General features: G+C 35.3%; 1 protein-coding gene across 1 annotated transcript; it reads right to left on the bottom strand.

Annotated features, from left to right (window-relative positions):
* Positions 1–1,344: 1,344 nt before the first annotated feature.
* Positions 1,345–23,184, bottom strand: tbc1d16 (TBC1 domain family, member 16). Its single transcript, XM_058771523.1, has 12 exons — positions 22,991–23,184; positions 18,898–19,104; positions 17,392–17,803; positions 12,467–12,655; positions 11,733–11,880; positions 10,893–11,057; positions 10,543–10,691; positions 6,717–6,851; positions 5,451–5,637; positions 5,192–5,371; positions 3,197–3,343; positions 1,345–2,006 (listed from the first exon to the last, which is right to left on the bottom strand). Exons 2-12 carry the CDS (start codon positions 19,070–19,072, stop codon positions 1,740–1,742), a joined length of 2,154 nt encoding a protein of 717 aa, XP_058627506.1. The 5' UTR covers positions 19,073–19,104; positions 22,991–23,184; the 3' UTR covers positions 1,345–1,739.
* Positions 23,185–23,794: the final 610 nt, after the last annotated feature.

The raw sequence follows: 23,794 nt of genomic DNA on the forward strand, positions 1-23,794 counted from the left end.
GTTGAAAACGGTGTCGTGTAAATGCGATTTGAGGGGCAACACCTCACAGCCCAGTTATCATCCACGCCTAATTTAATATGGCGCCTGGTTTCTCTGTTTAAAAATGTGAGTACATGGACCGTTGAGCTTGAATGTGGCGCATTTTGGAAGCATTTGAGCTCTGCATGTAAATCTTGATTGAGAACTTAAGCTTGAATTAAAATAATAAAATTAATTAACAAACTTTTAATAGCGTGTCTCAAAACCGTGTTTAAGTTTTTCCCCCCATTGCTTGTTTTCACCACCTTGTGTTTCACGTTTTTAACCGCAAAAACGCATTCTGTGAGTTGAGGTAATAAAACCGTGCTTAATTGGCCTCAGACAAGCAAACATCCTTTACATGCATCACTTGGTGTTGCTAAAACAGCAGTAGATGAGTAAGTATCTCTTGATGTGAGACTATATAAAACGCCCGTGTAATCAGCAACAGTTTGATGCATAAAAAAACATCACCATAAAGGCAGCGGCATATAAGTTACAGTAAATGGAAAGTGGCTTTCCTCTAATAATTTCACAAGCATGTCATCGTCCAAAACCCTTTCTAGATCCCTCTGTCGTGCCTCAGAGGGCAGCCCATTCGCCTAATGGCTAGCGAAAGCCCATAATGCCCGTCACTGATGGAGACCGCATGTTGAGAGGCAGAGCTGGTCTTAAAGAGTCTAATGTTACCTTTTGACAGCAATTTGCCGATATCTACCTTTTAAAGAGGCTCTGGGGAACCGCCAAGACGCCAGGCACCTTCTCGTACTCGCGCACTCAAGCACGGTGTCTAATCTCTGAGAGCGCGCTCCATCGCTAGATAAACTAATTAAAGTCAAACTCCCTGTTGGGTTTTTCGATTTAAGCTCATTCTGTTCCGGTGAAGAAGATTAAGACCTTCTGCTATAGCTGCGGGTTTACCACATCAACACGGGCGCAATATTTCACAACAAAAATGCAAATCGTTTTTTTTTTTTAGGATTTAACAGTAGGCCTATATTAATGCTAAGTTGATTTAATAATTGACATTACGTTATTTTAAAATAATATTCCGGGGAAAACTCAATCGACAGGACTTGTGGCATATTGTTGAAAAAAAAGTAGCCTAAACATGTCAGATAATAGCATCAATTTTAATTTCACATTGACTTCAATATCTTCAAGGACTCGAGATAAGAGGAAGATCTTCTCCCATCTCTATATCATCATATTTATTGTGAGGACATGAAAGGCATAGATGATCATAAAACAATTTTTGATGTCAGAGAGCCAGTGATAACAGTATCCCACTTCATTTTGGCTGATTGCTTGATTTCATAGTTGAGAACTGCACAAAAAGAAACAAAAATATGCAGTAAAACACAAACTAAACAGTAAAAAAAAAACAACAACCCTCAACCGTGGTAACAAACATTAACACATGCATACACTGTCGATATAAAAAAAGACAAAAATATTCTGAGATGACAGTTCGCAAGATGTGACTTTATGAAAGATGGATGAAGACTTAGTCTTGATTGTTTGTGATAATTGTACTTGTGAATTATTGATGAAACAAGTTGATGAAGTTCTGCAACCTCCAAAAGAGGTTGTCAACATTGGTACCCTTTATGCACGAGGCAGTGATTCATACCAGACGTTGAGTACAACACAATGGAGACCTGAAATGCGGCTCAGAGGCTAAGCCTTATGGGTATCGGCGTTCCTGAGGCGTGCTTGAGTCAGGAGTGCTTGCGGAAAGTGAAAATGTCTCGTGTCTTGGAGCCCCTCTTGCCCTCGTTGGGCTGGTTGGGGCTGGGTAAGGGTGGGCTCTCGGGGGTGGCGGTGCCTCCATAGGGGCAGCTCTGAGAGTCGGGATGCTCTCCGGAACATTCTATGGCCGGGATGTAACGGCTGTCCCACATTCCTGGCCCGCACAGTTTACACAGGTCGTGCAAACTGCAGGGAATTCTGGGAAGAAGGCGGAACTGATAGAGCAGGCTACGTGCCTAAGATTAGAGACAATGAGAGAGAAAGACAGAGAAAGAAAGATGAACTGAGAACTGAAAAACAAAACTAAAAAAAAAATACAATAGGCAAAAACACTGCTAAATATATTATATTAGATTACAATTCATGTTTAGCTTTTTTATTATTTAACAAAAGCATTCTTGTAGCTAAAACAGTAGAAAATGCCAATGCCAAGGTCATGGGTTTGATTCCCAGGAAATGCATTAACTCACAAAATATGCATACTTTGATGCAATGTGAGCTGCTTTGTATAAAAGTGTCTGCCAAATGCATGAATGTAAATAAATAAATAGTTAAATAGATAAATATTACAAAATAAGTGCAAATAAAATAAATAAAAAATAATGTAAACACAATAAATCAAAATAAATAAATAGTGGAAAGTAAATAAAAAGTGCAAAATAAATAAGTAAATTATAAAACAGTGCAAAATAAAATCAATAAATACTGCAAAAAATAAATATCAACATAATCAAGAGATAAACAATCTCATTAAAAAAATATTTCACCTAAAAATGTGTAATTGATCATAATTTACTATTACCATATTACTTTCTACATTATTGATATTATTGCCATATTTCTTTTTTTCCTGTGTGGAGCACAAAAGGATATTATTTAAGTTGCTCTTAGAGATTTTTTTCTCAATTCTTTTTGTAGCTTCACATTGACAGTTCTCATTAACTTTATATTATTAGACATTATTTTATTTGATCAAAATGAATAAATAAATATTAAGAAACAAACTTTTTTCAAAAATTAACTTTTTGTGTTCCACTGAAGATTTGTTTTCTCTTTTTATATATTTGTATTTAAATTATTTATATAGATGATTATCAAATTATTTTTGGATGCACAATTTATTTAACATATTATCAGTTGCTCAACCTAATGTTTGTTGGTATTAGGACTATAATGTCAGGTTGACCAAAACAGGGTGCGTTTGTTTCTATCATAATCTCTACGGAACAGTTCTGATTTTGAGAAATATTTCTCCAGAGATGACAGCATGTTTGGCATACTAACTTTTGCTGCTGTAAGAAAAATATGTTTTGTATGCAGCGCTAGAGAGATGCATCACTTCTGGATGACACAAAGACACAGCATACATAACCATGAGAAGCTCTGTCAGCGGTGTGTGTGTGTGTGTGTGTGTGTGTGTTCATACCTTCCTCAGCACCAGCTCTCCATTCATGTGCATGGAGAGGTTACTAAAGTGCAGCAGCATTTGATCTGTAGCGAGCTGCTGCTCTGTGACATCTTCGCCGTACAGCACGATGATGGCGACACACAGGAACAGGTGGAAGTAGTCCGTCTGTCACAGAACATACACATTCACAAACAGAAAACATATAACTGCATCCCTGCAACACACTGAGCCAAAACAGCCAATAAAATGACAGATTCTATAAGCTGGACCAATCGTGAAGGCCAAATGCATATAGAGCCAATTAAAAAGCAGTAAATGTTGATATGCAAATGAGGGGGCAACGAGGAGACAAACCACTTTGCTCCCCAAAATCACCTCGTTATTACCATGCCAATGTATGCAAATGGATTCTGTGGAAACCTGATAATTAGCATCTCATCTTCATTAGACACTCTGCAGATCCTTAAAGTGATACAGACACCCATTCGTTTATCTAAATGGGGAAAAATTTGCATCTATTCAGCGAAAGTGCATTTAAGGAACAACTTAGTTTTGGTTTCCAAGGCTTCAGAGATTTCTACATCATGCATCGGTTTCTACATCAAAATCTCATTGAATTTTTCATAGTAAGAACCCTAAATACGTTAAAAAGAATAACGGAAGTCAAAAAGAGAAATAAACTGCTGCAGTCATATACAGTTAATTTCCCTTTCTTTTCCAAGACAAAACCACACAACATTTAACCTATGAAGGCTTTTCAAAAACAAATGCAAATTTTAATGTAAGATTTAATTGTAATGAATCGGTGTGTGAGCAAATAAATGACTTTTATTACCAGAATATTTTTCAAAAACTCACTTTTTGTGTTCCACTGAAGGAAAACTTAAAAAAAAAAAAAAAAAAAAACAACAACATTTCCCCAAGGTAACCTTTATGAATGAGTTTAAACAAGGCATCTGTAATGTTTTGCATCATATGCCATTATTTTCCAGCAAAAGTGTTTATGAATGAAGCAGTCATGGAGTTTCATTTACATTTATAATAACAATAATAATAATAATAATAATACTGCAAATTAAAAGGCCAATAATTTATTGTAAAGAAAAAAAAAAAAAAAAACTAATATTATATATACACACACACACACACACATTTAATTACATAAATAAATAAATATTAATAAAATACAATTTTAGTGTATATATTCAAAATAGAAATCAAGACATTTCTAACAATGTAATCACTTTTAATCCATTTAATACATCCTTGCTGAATAAAAGTATTAATTACTTAAAATTTTATTTTTAATTTCTTTAACTTTTTATTTATCAAAGAATCCTGAAAAAAGTATCACAGTTCCCAAAAAATATTAAGCAGCACAACATTGATCCAACATTGATTAAATAGCATATTTGCATGATTTCTGAAGGATCATGTGACACTGAAGACTGGAGTAATGATGCTGAAAATTCAGCTTTGCTTCACAGGAATAAATTATAATTTAAAGTTTCTTAAAATAAAAAAATAAAAAAAACATTTTAAAATGCAATAATATTTCACAAAATTACTTTTTTTTTCTTCTGTATTTTAGATCAAATAAATGCAGCCGTGATGAGCATAAGCAACTTCTTTGAAAAACATTAAAAATCTTACTGACCCCAAACTTTTGAACAGCACTGTATATACGTATATAAAATACAAATACACAGCTAAAAATAAAATGAGAACATTTACAGGGCAACTAAAAACTGAATCAACAGGTTAACCTACAAAAACAATTAACAGTTACAGATCAGGATAAATGTCAGTATTTGTTCAAACCATCCCAAGAAGTATCTGTTTTATGTACAAAGCCTTTTATGGCAATGATATTAGTATATGGTGCATCTTAACTAATACCCGAGTCATATTTGGTAAACAAATACCTCATGCAGAAGCTCCAGATTGAACCTGATATCAAGTTCATTTCCAGAAGACGTTTAAACATACTGAAGCCCAGTGAGCGTGTTGTACCTGATAATGCGCCCAGCAGGCCTCCCACATGCGCAGGGCTTCAGCATCAGGGAACTCGCGCTTGAAACACAGAAGAACCCAGCGGTGGCAAAACAGCAACTGAAGGCCGTCCTCACCCAGCCGGGTCAGATGCTGGTGGAAGCGAGGCAGCATCAGCCGCAGGAGCTCACGCAGGTACATCTGGACACACGTACACAGAACTATAGCAAATAACACGCAAAACAACAACAACATTTACACCATGGTGAGATATCCTCACCAGCTGCCTCTCCATATCCTCATCTCTAGGAGAGCTGATGAAGATGGTGTTCTCCATGAGACCCACGAAGCACCAGAATGTGTCGCTCTCATCCTGGATCTCGGTCAGAAGAGGAGCCACCAGGTCTGACATGCCCTGACAGTAACCCATGTCTGGGTTAAACACGGCGTAGTTCAAAAGGATACGTCTGGGAGAAAAATGGACAAATGTATCTTCGGTAAACCTTATAAATAATTAATTGTGTAAAACAAACACAGGCTTTTTGCTGAATGAATTAATATTTTGTATTATTAATGGAATGGCACAGGTTTATTACATAATACACTGAAATAGCCATAACCAAAGGAGAAAATACTCATCTATACTCTAAAACTGTCTAATCTCATCTATAACCACAGTGGCCTCAACTGGTATTTGAACAGACTTAATGTATGAATGTCAATTCAATTAGATAATAATAACAATAATAGTAAGTATAAGTATAAGTATTGTTACTTTTAATTAAAAATAATATTTACAATATAATAATTATTATATATTTATTTTAATATACTATCATATAATAGATTGATATTTTAAGTGTGACTCAGTAGCTTCAATTTTTTCAATTTTCAGTTTTTTTCAGATAATAATGAATAAGAATAATTAATTGATTTAATATTAGTAATTACTATTAATAATAATAAAATTCATATTTACAACAATATAATATAATTAGTGCTGTATTAATCGCATCCAAAATAAGAGTTTTTGTTTACATAATATATGTATGTGTGCTATGTATATTTATTATGTTATATATATATATATATATATATATATATATATATATATATATATATATATATATATATATATATATATATATATATATATATATATATATATATATATATACACACACACACACACACACATGTATGTATATTTCAGGAAAATAGGTTGTTTATATATTAAATATATTTATTTATAATATAAATTATATGAATATTAATATGTACATGTAAATATTTTCTAAATATATACTGTATGTGTGTGTACTTGTATATACATAATGAATATACACAGAGCACACACATTATGCAAACAAAAACTTTTATTAATCGTTTGACAGCACTAAATAATATAATATAACATTTTAAGTATGATGTGGCAGCTTCATCTTTGTAAAATCCTATCAAATTGGTGTTTTTAAATGCAAGCAAATATTTCTATGGGAAGAATGAAATATTTCTGTTTGAGTGTCAATGAATCTGTTTCTCTAACCTCATGATTTCTACATTGGGGTTGTTCTCTCCTCTAAAGAACATGTTGCTTCGATCAGTTCTGACAACATCTTTATCAACCGTGAACTGGACCTTCCTCCAGAACTCACTGTGCTCCTCTGGGCTCATGGACAACCTGTGGAGGGAAATGGAGAAACGGAAAAGATCAACCGTTATGAAAAAGATGAGAGGTAAAGAGAGGGGGCAGTTATGACAAGTAGCACATATCAGAACAAAACAATAACATTAAATCAAATAAGAAAACCCAACAAAATGAAAAAAAGAAGAACTAAAAAAAAGACAAAAACAATTATGAATGCAAAGAAAAAAAGAAAATAAAAGAAAACATCAAAATTTGAAAAAAGGAAAAGACAAAGTGGAAGAAAAAAACAGAAAGAAAGAAAAAAGAAGAAAGTAAGTGAAAAAAAAAAAAAAGAGAGAGAACAGAACAAACCAGAACAATCAGAACATGAAGCACCAGGTCTAAGGAGGTAACATTCCCATCCTGAAACATGGCGGTCCCTCTGGCTATAGACATTCTCATAACAAGCAGGTGGGATTTCATTAACACTGTTTGTTTTGCTGGAATTGATGCCAGACCTGATGCAACTTCATGTAAGTGTTTCGAGACCTGTGTTTGTGTGAACTATTCCCACATCGCTCTCTGACTCCCCCTCTGGCCCCTCGAGGTTCAGAGCGCTCACTGCTCAGCAACACCCTTCTCACACACAAACACGATCAACCTATTCATTACTAAAACACCAACAAAATAATTGCTGCAAGAGGCGAAGTGTGTTGACATTATGACCATAAAATGCATTCATTCACTCACTCAGAACACTGACATACTATACATACTTTTATAGTGAGTTTTTACTATATAAAACTTATACTATTTTTATTTTTCCCATATAGTTTTATTACATAAATCATAATTCTAAATCACAATATATATGATAATATATATTCAAATAATTAAAAAAAAAATGTTTTTTGTAATTTAATTTTCTTTACTGTGGTAAAATTCATGTCTACACACACACACACAAGCCATGTAGGCTATTATTAAAATAACAAATATAATCGCTGCAAGATAATAAGTCTTGACATTACTGTAATAAAATACATTGAAATACATATTTGTACAGTACATACTTTTTCTTTTCCCACATTTTCTATGGAAATATTTTAAAACGTTGGATTTTTTACAATATTCTTAAGTATATTTTTTAGTAATTTTAATTTCTTCACTGTTTCATTTCGTCTCTATATAGAACTGAATTTTACCAAAGTGAAGATTTTTTTTTTTGGAATATTAATAGTTAATAATGTTAATAATAATTATTAATAACAATTGTTAATAACAATAATAATTTTATGCACATCTGTATCAATGAGGTTGTTTTGTGTCAATTTTGTGATAGACTAATAGCTAAAAATAATATTTTATTTTATTTAGTATTTAATGATTGTTTTTATTTTTAATTTGAAAAAAATTGAGTCTTTAAAAACAAATGTAATAAATTTGAAAAGCGCTGCAGTATGTGTACTGCAGTGGCATTAGAAATAAAGAATGAAAATATGCTCAAATCTGAAATGCAAGCATTAGGCTTCATAAGTGCTCCATCAATGGCTTGACAATGATTTAATTGATTAAGTTAATTATTTCCTCTGAAACTCATTAAGCCGCAGAGCGCAAATATCTGCACACATTTATTGATTGGTTATGATTCGGCTGCTAGAAAATCCTTCAGAGACTCACAGTGGGTTTTACTGTATCAGCCAGTCAGTACAGCCATGCAAGTAATAATCATTGTCAAATGGACATGCGATAAATATAGTTCTACTTACAGAGTAGGAAAAAAAGACATTTGTTGCAAAGACACATTTGAACAATTCTGGTTGTTGAAATACCAAAACTGACTATTTGCAGTCAAAAAGTGCTTAGCCAGTCGTTTTCATAAAATTGAGGCAGAGATATGACTGAAAACAACAGCAAGTGGTTAAAGTGATTAAAGGTGTATTCAGCCACTGCTACATTGATTTCACGTAATGATCCTGACTCCTGAGGCTCCGAGTGATTCACCAACCACAAACCCAAACACCATCTAGCTAACTAGAAAAGCTGGAGGATCAGCTAGCCTGATGTTTCACAACAGCTCAGTTTACATAGCAAACCTCCAGTTTCAGACTCAAGAAATATCACATTTAGTAAACAACAGGTTGTGTCAACCAGCCAATTCAAACAAAAGTGAGCAATCTAACAACTGGGTGTAGCTTCGTGTTTTTATCATGGCATCAGCAGAAGTGAGAGGAGAGACGAGCTAGCAATGATAAGTCACAGCTCTCTTATATTAGCAGTAACAATGGTAACATACATCAGTGAAACATACATGAATAAGGTTTTTTATAGGTTTTGAACAGGTTTCATTATCATTTAAAGATGATAATGAAATCATTTTAATTTATACATGCCTTTGACAAAAAAAAATTTGCAAAAATATACACTGATCACCAATATGATCAATTCTTGAGTACACTGCAATACTTTAAATTTACAACTCATGTCATTTACTTACTTATATATATATATATATTTTTTTTATAATATAAATTAAATCACAATTAAACTGCAGTTGGGTTACTTTGGGTAAAAAACAAAAAACAAACAAAAAAACTACTTAAAAAAAATACAGCTAACTAACACAATAAAACACAAAAACAATATAACATAAAAAACATGATTTTTGAAAATTTTATCATCTGTTTTTGCAAATAAACTCATTTGTATTATTTGTAGCAATAGCCAAAAATACATTGCATGTAAATAATGATCGATTTTTCTTTTATGCCAAAAACCATTAGGATATTAAGTAAAGATCATGTTCCATGAAGATATTTTGTAAATTTCCTACTGTAAATATATCAAAACTTCATTTTTGATTAGTAATATGCATTGCTAAGGACTTCATTTGGTCAACTATAAAGGCAATTTTCAGATTCCAGATTTTCAAATAGTTGTATCTCAACCAAATATTGTCCTATCCTAACAAACCATACATCAATGGAAATCTTATTTATTCAACTTTCAGGTGATGTATGAATCTTAACTGCAAAAAATTGACCCTTATGACTGGTTTTGTGGTCCAGCAATGTGCAGAATAAAGTGCATTAATATGAATTAATATACATTTTTGGAACTGGTTGATCATAGGCCTCATTTATCTGAGCTTATGCACCACAGTTGATGAGTGAAAAAAGCATTATTTGTGGATAATTTTGGTAATATAATGTTCACTCAAAAACAGCTCAGAACACTGACTTATGACCAATCAGAGTGTAAAAAAAAGAAATACAAAACCTGTGCTAACTGAAAGAAAACAAGTTGACAAAAAGATTGAATCCTAGACTTGGCAATAATATATATTTTATAATCATTTAAAAGCAATTTTTTGTATGCCAGTCATTTTGTATGACTGTCATCAATGGAGCTACGATCAACTTAAGCTTACGATGCTTTTGAGAAACGCAGCCCAGGAATGTTTAAAACATTTTTTTGTTGTTATACCCTGTGTGAGGAAAATTCAGAAAGTTTTAGTCCAATGCGATAACATTTTTTGGAAAAAGAAAATCCTCCTGGGTCAAAATGACTGGAACATTAAAAGTTAAAATTGAAATAAATGTGAAAGGCCACAACTAAAACTGAGGTTAAATGTGTAACACTTGTTTTTCTCATTTTATTTGCAGAATATTAAACTGTAACAGGGAAAGCATGGCAGACTGGGTATGGAACTGGTTTCTAGATCAGCACTAGACTCTCCACTAACCTCCTCTGCTGGATCTCCTGGTACTCCACACGCTTCTGCAGTCTCCAGGCTTCCCGCTCCTCAGACGCGGAGTCGTAGCTGTAGTAGTGCAGCAGGAAGGGCCACACTTCACCACGGATGGATGGGTCAACGCCCCCGAAGAAGATCGCCTGAGAGAACAAAGACATTGGGTCAGTGGAAACGGCTGTCAGAGTAAATCACATCATAACAAAACCTCTAAACATGACCTTAATGCACAAATATTGCTACAACAAGAGCCATAATGCCATTCAAATATATAGCACTGAAAAGACCAACTTCGACAAGTAATGCTGATTCTTATTTGATTGACAGCTGTCAGTCAGGCTGACCTTCCGGAGCTTGTACTCCTCCACCACCTGTCCGTTGTTATTGAGATGCCGGAGCCAAGAGCTGACGTCCAGCCGCCGATACAGACGCTCCTCTGGGTGCATCTCAGCAGACGGTAACGTGGGTCTACGGATAGAAAACTGCATACATGACTTCTCATCCGACACCTGGAGCGGGAAGAGGGTGATACAGGATGGGAAAAAAAAAAAAAAACTTCATGAACAATACAGCCTGTATGAATAACACAGACAAAAAACAACACAATTTTAACTAAACATCTTACATTAAAAACAACAAGAATTCAAAACGGAGCCTATTAACTTTCTGAATCAATGTCCCTTGTCCCAGAGTTTACATCTCGCAATTCTGATCTTTTTTCTCAGAATTGAGATATAAACTTGCAGTTGCAAATTATAAAGTCAGAATTCTGAGAAATAAAGTTGCAATTCTGACTTCTTTTTCCTCGCAATTGCTTTTTTTTCTCAGAATTGCGAGTCTATATCGATAACATAACAGTCTTCTTTCCCTCAGAATTAGACTTTACAACTAGTTTATTTCACACAATTCTGAGAAAAAAGTCAGAATTGTGAGGAAAAAAACCTTGCAATTACCTTTTTTATTCAGTAGCGGAAAATACATTAAAATAAAACAAACATTCAAATTGTAATAATATTTCACAATATTACTGTCTGTACTTATTTTTGATCAAATGAGCATAAGAGACTTCTTTCAAACACATTCAAAAATCTTACAGACCCCAAACTTTTGAGCATTAGTGTGTAAGAGAGTGTGCCTTGCATATAAATGTGTTAAACTGATGAATGGTGTTAGACTCTCCAGACCTGGTCTTTGAGCTGCGTCTCCCTGCAGCATTTCCACTGCTGAAACACCTCGGCCAGTTTATCCAGCCCTGCGTGGTGGAAGTGAAGGATCTTGTACTGGCTCTCTCTGCTGGCGATGACCAGCTGCCCACAGGTGCAGGCCTCATCGCTGGAACACACACATGAAACACAACACACTTTCACAGGGCTGGTCTGGACACAAGACCACATCCTGGAGATCAAAGGGACAATGAACAGTGATACGAGTTCACTAAAAGATCAGGATGTGCTTTTCTCTCCCCGTGAGTAAGTTATGATGATTTCTCTATTGTTTGCACTGACTTTTTCTCAGTAATGACATTTGTTATATTGTATTTCCTCTTCATAAAAGGGCTATTAATGCATATTTTCCATAAACCACAGAAACATTAGATTTTTATTCACACCACAGAAATATTTCAATATCTTGAACAAAATCAGCCTGAGGTTAAAGAATAATAATTTATATCTTGCAGCTATAGCTATAACTAAATTTCCTAAAATGAGAGCAGTAATGTAATACAAGGAGGTGAATTAAATATATGAGGTATTTCATAAAACAGAGACTTATGAAAAAGATTATTAAATTAGGGTGGCATGAATTTCAAAAAGCACAGATAAATAGGAGAGATATTGAAAACAATTGAAAAAAAAAAAAAAATCAAAATGTATGGATATTGAAATAAACTCTGGACACTTATAGGATCCCGTCTGACCTGAAGAAGAGACGCAGTGACCTCATGTGCCCCAGGTCAACTCTGAACACCCCACATAAGTGCTCTAATGCCATGACTTTCTGCTGCTCCTCCCACCGAACTCCCTGTGGTTGGCTGCTTTCGGAGGGGGCGTGGCTGTCCAGACTGGAGGCGGAGCTTGCAGAGTGAGCCATGGGTTCATCGCACTCCCTGAAATTAATGGTATCGCTATTAATATTAATGTAATAAAAAGCAGATAAAATACTAATATTTTTCTATTTTCTGTAAAGCTGCTATGGAACAATGTGTATTCAGTTTGGTTCATATTTATTTGCATTTCGCTATTCACAATACATTGTCTCAAAGCAGCTTTACAGAAAATGAATGTTTCTAAATTACAGTTAGGAGCGATCTGTTATCAGAGGTGACTGTACATATGGCAGAAATGTACAGATTATACAAATCATGCAGTTAGTTAATGTCACACTTTCATTTAAGCTGAAACAGTGAACATTAAAGCAATGATTATATGATGATTACAAAAAGGAAATTTGGCAGTGTATTGTAAGACGTGCTATATAAACAAGGTGGAAGCCACAATTATCTCATTATTTTTGCAATTACATTAGGTGTCAATAATGCAGAAAAATCCCATTTGCAACCCACCTAACTCTTGTAATGCAATGCATTCCTGAATAAAACTGGATATTAAATGAAAAGAAATTGGGAATTGATTAGACTGTGAAATTACATGCAAGAGCTAAATGGCTATTGGTTAAAATAGACGTGCATGTGATATTAACCAAAAAGTCATTTCAGATATGAAATCAAAAGATAAGAGACAAACAGTTTTTCTTTAAAATAACACTGAATAATTGGACCAGAAATGTGCATTAAATATTAATTGTATAGGATTATTTATCATTTCAAATTGCCTTTAAGAGACTACAAGAAAGGATTAATAAAAAAAGAAAAGAAGAATGTATATTTTTGGTCACGCTTTATATTAAGGTCCAATTCTCACCATTAACAAACCATTAACTACGACTTTTGCCTCAAGAAACTCCTAATTTGCTCCTTATTAATAGTTAGGAAGGTAGTTGTTAAGTTTAGTTGTTGGGTAGGATTAGTGATATAGAATATGGTCATGCAGAATATTTGCTTTAAAAGTACTAATAAACAACCAATATGTTAATAACAGGCATGCTAATAAGCAACTAGTTAATAGTGAGAGTTGGTCCCTATACTAAAGTGTTACCATATTTTCTACAAATAAAATGTAAAATTAATGTAAAAATACGATTCAAAGCTAATTTCATTTGAGTAATATTTTCTATCAAGTTAATTAACTGTTATCTATCTGAAGCCCTTTTTATAGGCTCTACATGACAGCTTAATTCAGCTGCTCTCTCTACTGTAAACCTGCACATCAATTCATTCGTTCTGCCCTGTGTTTTTAGTGTGAAACTCAGCGACAGCTGTAGGTATGGATACGCGCATGTGTGAGAGAGGACACTGGAAGTGAAGAGGAATGAGAGGAATGCTGAGAGGTTATTGTGCTGGCAGGAGCCAAGCAGAGACACAAATCAAGCAGCCTGGCAGCCAATTTCCCCTGACAGCCCTCCTCTCTCTCTCGCTGTGAGCATATCTCCCTATAACTGTCTCTCGACCTCTCATGTAGCCAGAGCTGTAACCTGAACCGTGGGACCTCTGCTTCTCTCTCACACTCATCTTTTTCTCTAACAGAGCACGTCTAACAGGCCAAAAGCACCTCTAGACACGTCCCCTGTCACAGATCCACTATGGGAGCCGAAGGTTTATGGGTCATGTGGTATTTGAGAGGTCTCTCGGAGTCCACACTACAGCAGGATCACACACACATGAGGCCATATGGTGGGCTGAGGCCGTGACAGACAGTGCACGGTGCAAAGTTACATCTCATGTTCTTTATAGACCCTTGTTTTATATTCTGTGAGCCTCACAGTGGCTTTACGAAACAGGAAAAATAAGGTGACCAAACTGAACTAACCAACTAGAGGGACAGCTAGAAGTTAGTTGGTTCATCGCTTAGATGGTTGGATAGATACCAACTAGATGGATAAAGTTGGTAGGTCAATTAGTTAGTTAGTTAGGAAGATAGATAAACGTATACCCATACAGACGTTAGTTAAGAACAGAAGAAAATAAGGCAACTAAACTGAACTAACCAACTAGATAAACACATAGAAGTTAGTTGGATGAATGATTAGATAGCTGATGGACAGCCAAATAAATGTTATTTAGGAACATGAAAAAATAAGCCAACTAAACTGAACTAACTAGATGGACAGAAGTCAGTTGGTTGATTGCGTAGTTAAATAGATGGATGGATGGATAGCCACAACGAGGTTAGTTAGGGAAAGGAGAACAATGGAAAACAAGACAGACAGATGGATAGATAGTTAGATTCAATTAATTAAATTTCTATGTGGCCGGCCATCCACCTCTCTGTGTTATTAGTGGTAACTCTGAGAGTTTGTACTAGAATGAGTTGAGGGACATTTTTCCAGGGACTGAACTCCCGCTGGAACAAACACTACCTCTCAGGGCCTGTTTATTACATCACACCGAAACAAATGCCCCAGAGCCAGAGCTGCCAAACACTGTTAACACATTACTATTACATCATCCTCAAGCAAAACCTGACCTCAGGACAGGATCTACAGTTTTTCCACCTCTGCCATCCACATGGCCTGCTTTCACCTCCAGCTTTGTAGTTTTACACTATTTTCTCTATTCACACTAATGAAATGTAGACACAGACATATTGAAAAGTAAGCTCATTTCTCATACTAAGACGCCAGCCGGTCATAACAGAGACCATTTACATATTTCATATAATTCTAAAAATCAGACACAGGGTGGAAATGGTCATTAAAAACAGCAAAAAATCTACAAAGGTGAAAAATGAACTAAACCACGACAAGGGAGAAGAAGAAAAACCAACATGAAGCAGGGAAAGAAAACATCTAGCACAAAAGTGAGAAAGCGAAGGAGGAAGAAAACTTAACAGGCAGAATAAAAGAGAAGTCAAACATAAACACTGAAGGATCCAAAGAGGAAGTGGAAGCCTGAAAATAAATGGCAAAACGCAGGCCAAAGAGAGCGTTCTCCACCCAAAGGAACAGAGAGGAATGGAGCCATTCATCACAGACTCAGTCAAACACAAACCACTGATATTTATGATCCGATGGGCAGCTCATGTCCCGGCCTCACCCCTGAAGCTCAGGACATATAACAAAGGGAGGAAATCAAGCTGAAAGAGGGAATGCTAGATGAAGCAACTGGGGGAGGGAATCTGTAGAAGATCACAGACTGAGACTCTCACTGCCAACCTGCTGAAAACTGCACTTTCTTGCTCTCTCTCATGCATATCGCCCTGTAATGCCTCCACCTTGTGTCCACAGTGGAGCATTACAAGCATCACATTCAGAGTGACCATATTTCACATATTCTGACTTTCATAGTATGGAAAAAATACTATGGATGGTTACCAACATTCTTCAAAATATCTTCTTTTGTGTTCAGCAGAATAAAGAAACACATACAGGTTTGGAACAACATGAGGGTGAGTATATTATGACAATTTCACTGAAAACTAAGATGAATAAATGGGTGTACAAATATTAAAAAAATTCACATACCATTTCATATACTATTATTTTAAAACGGCATGCAGTATATAATACTGTGTAGTATGCAGTAGTCATGTTGTTATAACATTACAAACACTGGTTGTGAAAAACTGTTGTTGGCAAAAGCGTTATATCATTACATCTGCGCTAACACTTATGGGAGATGGTCTGTGATCACAGGATGCTGTAGAGGTTCAGAACAGGAACATATGATGCTGTGTAATAAGGCATGCTGAGCTGATCTATGAATTATGAATAAGCTCTGAGCAGCTCCTCTTACTACACACAGACCTGCAGCAGCACAGCATGTACATGGCAGACGCATGCTAACATTAACATCACTAAAACACATGTAACTTCAGTTCAAAAGGTTACATGGTCTAGTAAGACGATAAAATGACATTATAATCTGAAATAAATACTACCCAAGTTATCAGGTACCGTCAATTTACACTGCAGCTTCTGCCAACATATATTGCTTATAATTTTTACTATTGCAAAATCATAATAACCGTTCAAACATTTGGGTTCAGTAAGTTTTTTTTCTGCAAGGATGCATTAAACCGATCAAAAGTGACAGTAAACACATTTATAATGTTACAAAAGATTTCGGTTTAAACAAAAGGAGAGTCTTTTTAACTTTCCAATCAAAAAATCGTGATAAAAATCAGGATTTACACAAAACTAAGTAGCACAACTGTTTTAATCAATAAGAAATGTTTCTTGAGTAGCAAATCAGTACATTAGAATGATTTCTGAAGGATCATGTGACTCTGAAGACTGGAGTAATGATGCTGATAATTCAGCTTTGCACCACAGAAATAAATGACATTTTACAATATATTCAAATAGAAAACAGTTATTTTAAATTGTAATAATATTTCATAATATTACTGTTTTATTGTATTATTGATCAAATAAATGCAGCCTTACTTGGACTTCTTTCACAATATTAAAAATAAAATAAAAATATTCGGACTCTAAACTTTTGAATGCTATCATATGCAGAAAAAAAAAAAAATGTTATGCATCTGTCAATTGAGAATATACAGCTATAAAAAGTTATGTAGAGCAAATGTGAAGTTTTATTAATCCATTTATCACACCGCAGGCCATTTAATATGAACCGGTGAAGACAAAACGGTGAAAAAGGTAAACTAACTAACCTAAAATACACATTTTAACCTAAAACCTTAAAACTAATTAAAAAACAAGGGCACATGGATACAACTCCCCTGGCACATTTCTGTCAGGTCTGTGTGTTTATCTCACCTGCTCTCATTATCCAGGAAGACGGAGCTGCTGCTCTCGCCCAGAGCCTCACTGACCGGCGACAGGCAAAAGGGCGAGGAGAAGGTGTCCGAGTCCGAGCCGAGGGTGCTGTCCCGACTCACCTCGTCCGCAGAGAGCTCGCACGAGCCTTCATCTCCCTCTTCCAATAGCTGCTGGTTCTGCAGGGCTGGCTCTGGCCCCTCTTCATCCTCCTCTTCCTCGGGGGCGGGCGGCGGGCGAGAGTGGCTCCGGTGGGCTCGGCGGCGGGTGTTGCGGCGCACGGGTGAGCTTTCGGGCGTGATGTAACGGAGGGCCTCCTCGTCCTGCCGCTGGATGCGAGAGTTGGGCACCCAGGTGAGGATGAGGGTGGAGCCGAGGGTCTCGTCTTTCTCCAGGTGCACACAGAGGTAACCTGAAAGAGGACACAGTCAGAAAACCTCAAAAACTGGCTGATTGGCTGGCTTCATGCAACTTGCCAGGGTCAGGGTGTGTTGGGGTTAAAGGCATCGAATTTTTAAAAAGAGTTTTATTTGAGGCATGTTGTAGCAAGGTTAGCTGCTACCTAGACCACAAGCAGAACTACATTGCTAAAAAAAAAAAAAAAATGTTTTTTTTTTTTTTTTACAGATTTTTCCTATATTTTTGAAGCACACAAAATATTAATACAATGTGAATGTACATCTAATATCTGAAATAACATGAAAAACTTTGAATAATCATAACATTTCTGTTTTTTGAAGGAAATGTTGTTTTTCACATTAAAAGACAAAAATACATTTTGATGAATACTTTAAATGCATTTTAAAATTAGACACAATTAGTGACAAGTAACAGGAAAAAGCTTTATGTGAAATAATCAGACCTTATGACTTTTGGACCAATAGAAAATCTGATCACTTACACTACCGTTGCAAAGTTTAGGGTCAGTATGATTTTTAAAATTAATTAATACTTTTATCCAACGTGGATACATAAAATTGATCATGAAATTCAATAAATTTAAATAATTAAATTAAATCCTGGGGGGAAAGTTTTTTTATTATGGTTTCCACACAAATATTAAGCAGCTGATTCTGATGAAAATTCAGCTTTGCCATTTGGAATAGAATAGAATAGAATAACAATATGACAGAAAAAAACAATATGGACTTTTCATATTGGAAAAAATAAAATAAATAAATAAAATACATTTTCAGTTGCCCTGCCAACATTTTTAAAAGTGTGAATACATTATTTGTATATATTCATATAAATTTATATTTATATCTTTCTTTTTTTTTGTTGTTGAAATATTTAAATTTTTAAAACGTTTCCAACCATTTTCTTATTTTTATTTAAGATAAAATAAAAATAAAATCAGCAACAAACTGAAAGATTTAAAACTATAAATGTAACTCGTTACAAAAACATTTATAAAGACAATTTTGCTGAAAATGATGGCATGCAATTGATACGCCTATGCCTTGTGAATAACTTTGTGTATTTCAGTTAATGGGTGTGTGGTACCTGGGTGATGCTCAGGCAGTCCGGGCAGAGGCTCGGCCGGGTGCACACACACATTGTTCTTGGAGAAGATGATCTCTCCATCCAGCACGGTCCGTGATCCTCCCGTGCCCACGTTAAACGTCAAAAGGTCAGAGGCTTTGGAGGATGCACGTCGCAGGAGTCGACCGAATGACATCTCCTCCAGTGACCGCTCACTGCTCCCATCCTCTGAGACAGAAACAACACGACAACCTCCAATCAGGCGGCTTCTTACTCTTCTAAACAACCAGATTTGCAATGCTCACATGCCAAACGATAAATATAATAACAATGAAAATGATTTCGAAATCAGAATATCATAAGCTGCATCTCATTTCGGAGGCTGCGACCTCTGGAGGTCACATTTGTCAGCCACATACATCATTGAGGTGGTTTCATTTAAGAAAAGCAACGGTGATAAAATTGACCTAAATGATCTAAACATGATCTTATCATGACAACATATGAATAATATATGAAAGTCACAGTCAATCCATGTCACCTTCTTGAAACTAACAGCATGGGTATTTGTGACTAAGCCACACACAGACAAACCTTAAAACAAACAGACAGACACACACAAATGTGCCAACTGACTCACTGGAGGAACCCAAAGCAACAGAAACAGACGGAAGATTCAGCGTGCCAAATGCTAACAAGCAATTCAAGAAAAGGGCAACTTCACATGAAACTTCAAGCAGTGAATGTAATGTGAAATGTTACATTTCATCTAAAACTACTTTAGATGCAACCGTCTAATTCTACATTCATTTTTTTATGACCTCATATGTTGTGCTACAACTACTCCATATTGTATTATTTTTTAAAAGCCCTAAATCCAAAGCATTCAACTTCAGTGTGCAACTCGTCTTGCTCTGTTTGCGCTACAGACATGCATGATTCCTCAAATCCTTTTATAAAAGCTAGAATACACAACACTTCGATCTGAACAGATTTTCAAACACTGGTCATTATACACTTGTCAAATATGTAAATATTTACAAAGGAAAAACGGCATCATACACTAAACTGAGAAGATGTTTGATATCTTCTGAGTCTGAAGCTAAAAAAACTAAAACAATCGGAGTCTGTGACTATCATAGTGCTGTCAAACAATTAATCGCATCCAAAATAAAAGTTTTTGTTTACATAATGTACTGTGTGTATATATTATGCATATATAAATACACACACATGCATGTATATATTTAAGAAAATGTGTTATGTTTATATATTAAATACATTTATATGAATATAAATATATACATGTATGTGTTTTCAAAATATATACTGTATGTGTGTGTATTTATATACATAATAAATATACACAGTACACACATATATTCTGTAAACAAAAACTTTTATTTTGGATGCGATTAATCGTTTGACAGCACTAGATTATCACACACTACGTGAATTGTGATTTTATATTAAATCTGTAAAATCAAATCTGCTGACTGGCTCGGACTTTCGGTATCCAGCGTCAACAACTCCAGACTGTAAATTGGGGCAAAAATTTGAGCAAAAGTCATGCAGAGTATATTCCAGCTTTAAGTGAGTTACTTGAGCCAGTAAGCAACTACCTAGCAACTTTATCAACCATATCGCAATGTCATAAAAATCTGCTATCAAATTTTGTCATTTCAATTGTCAAAAACGTTTTAAAACAATATCTTTTTTTTCTTGAATTGAAGGTGCCAGTTCTCTGCTTCAGATCATTCCAGCCCAATTTAACCCCTTGCTTGTCTTTGAACTGCCCTGCAAAAACACTAAAAGCCAATTAAAAAGGATTTCAAAATTTTAAAGCGTCTAAAACATACACATTCCATATTTTAACCTAAAAAAATGCATATTTGTCAACTAATCAAAAACAAATTACGCAACATTCACAGCCATCTATCACTCGTGACAAGAACTTCCTCAGGATGGACGTTTCGTTTCAATCTTCCTCTTTTGTCTAGTGATTTCATTTTTTCCTGTCTTAATTAATGGTACCCAACTCTTCTGGAACGGCATTACTCATTTGTGCTGATTAGAGGTCAACTTCCTGTCACAAACCAGGGAATATGAATGTTTCTAATTGCGGAATATTTGGCAATTATTATGAACAATAAAATAGTTTTAAGGCTGAAGAGACTCATTGAACTTCCAAAGAGAAACAAGCCAAACAAATGAACAAATAAACCCTATACTACTGAATTTAAGAGAGGAACAAGTTTGTCTGGTAAAGTCGCCTTGTTAGAGGAGTTCATCTTTCCTTCAGCTTTACAGTGACTATTCAGGTGGATGCATGGCCCGCATGTATCGTATGGCTATAATTACAGCGCAAACACAACTCCAGTGAGTAAACATGCCACATCATTGCACTGTACTGGCAGACTCACAGGCCAAATCAGGCAAAAGTGAGTGTGTACTATCAGGAGCAGTGCACTAAGAAGAGAGTGTCAGCAGTAGAAGTATGTGTTGTTTCTTCACGGAGCTGTCAGCACCGCTGCAATCTCTCGCTCTGGCAGACATCAAACTCCATACAACAGAACAACTACTACTTCACCAGGAATATACACAGAAGATAATCTGGTGTTTAATTCTTGATATTCAGTCTAATATTCATTAAATGCACAATAATATTAGCTCACCCAAAAATAAACATTCCCTCCAAAGATGTATGACTTTGCTGCTTCTGTGCAACACAAATGGAATTCTGAAGAATGACCAATGTAATGATTTAATTGCACTAGGCAAGATATGACATGACACTTGTCTTTTAATAAATCAGATGATGCATATCATAAATGGTAGCATGGTTGCATTTTATTTTGTAACTTGACTGGAACAGATAGTGAGAACCTGTCAGAGACGCTCTAGGCAAATGTGTGTCACCTCTATCACGGTCCGTCACTGACTACGCATAATGTTTGCTAACTAAATGGAGGCTGAATGGGTCTCCAGTAAATAAATAAAAACAAGAAATAAAATAAAATAAATTTTTTTTTTCTTAAATTGAATTAAAGGTGTCAGAAAGCTGTTCCAGATCATTCCAGCCCAATTTAACCCCTTGAATTTGATCACTACATGCCAAGTTTCAAACTATCATGCGAAAGTTCAAATGAAATTTAAGAGCTACAACAGAGGACATTACTTTTAGTGCAAAGAAAATAAATAAAATAATATTTGGGTCCGTTCCTGTACTTTTATTGATTTTTTTTTTTTTTGCCCTTTTTGGAGCTTGACAGCCCCTGATCCATGTAATGGAAGAAAAAAAAAATGCCGTAGGATTTCCTTAAAACAGTTTTTACTAGAAATTGTTAATAAGTTTAATGAACAATTACAAAGAAACAGCACAAGAAATTCTACAGAAGAAATGAAAAAAATATTTTCTAATAAAAACATACTCCAATCTTCTTAAAAACATCTCTTTGGGGCCCACTTTATATTAAATGTCTTTAACTACTATTTACTAACACTACAATTAATCATTTGCTACAATGCACTTATTGTGTAGATAGTAGATACATGCATTTGCATTGTACTTATAATAATTAAAACATACCTACATACAAAAACTGGGACCTCTTATTGTGAAGAAAGAAAGAAAAATAACATGCATGTGAGACAGAATTTAATTTTTTGGGTGAACTATCCCTTTAAGAAGTATCATAAAATCATTTACTGGGGCAAAATCACATTAATCCCAATGGCAAAGTTACAAGTCTTCAGTAATAAACTGTGTCGTGTGCATGCCCTAACATAAACATTACAACAGGTAAATATAACAAGAGTTATCAAGAAAATATGAATAATGTTCAGGCCTGTATCAGGTGTTTTGTCCTTTTGATCAGAGTGATTGACCTGTATCAGTATTGTATTTTAATGGACAAGCCCTTTCATCCCACTTTGAGGGATCACGTATCTCGTGTGAAGATTTAATTCAGACGGAAGTCGCGCGGGCGTCCCGTTATATCTGCTACACAGCGTGCACTGCTGTACCCATATGGGACGCTAACTAAACTACTGCCAATAACGACAGCCGTAGGAATACATGTGTAATCGAAAAGCAAGCACGCAGCAGTCTTACCTTCAGCACCAGAAACGATTACAGCCGTCGCTACACGTCCATATCAGAAGCGGCTCGTCCGACCCAGGCTACGGTGAATGACGCGTGTGTTTATCGGTGACACTTCAGCCCGCACGCCGCCGCCGCCGCTGACGCCAGACTCGACGCTCCGCCCACTGACATTCCGCTGCTTCCGGAACGACGCGGCGCTTCCTCTGAACGCAACGCTCGAGGCAGGTCGTGGCTCCCGTTCATAATAATCTGTAGACGACAGAAAACATGAGAGGCACAAGTTTCTGTTGTTAATGCGTTGGGATATATAAAACTAAACACACCTGAAACATAAACAAAGAAATAACTTGCACAGACAAATTGTAAGAAATGAAAAACTAAATCATTGTGGTCTCGAATCACTAAATTATAAATTTATAATTAAATATGTTTGGCCGAGATACAACTATTTAAGAATCTGGTGCAAAAAAATCTAAATATTGAGAAAATCACCTTTAAAGTTGTCCAAATGAAGTTCTTAGCAATGCATATTACTAATCAAAAATTAAGTTTTTATATGTTTTGGAAATTAAAATTTGCAAAATATCTTAATGGAACATGAGCTTTACTTCATAGCCTAAGAATTTTTGGCATAAAAGAAAAATCAATAATTTTGACCCATACAATGTATTGTTGGCTGTTGCTACAAATATACCAGTGCTACTTATGACTGGTGTTGTGGTACAGGGTCACGTGTGTGTGCGCATGTATGTTAAAATGTAATTATATAAAATATGTATAAAATATACAATTCTAACATTATATTATATATTT

This window comes from Onychostoma macrolepis, chromosome 03 (assembly GCF_012432095.1).
Source record: "Onychostoma macrolepis isolate SWU-2019 chromosome 03, ASM1243209v1, whole genome shotgun sequence".
NCBI lineage: Eukaryota > Metazoa > Chordata > Actinopteri > Cypriniformes > Cyprinidae > Onychostoma > Onychostoma macrolepis.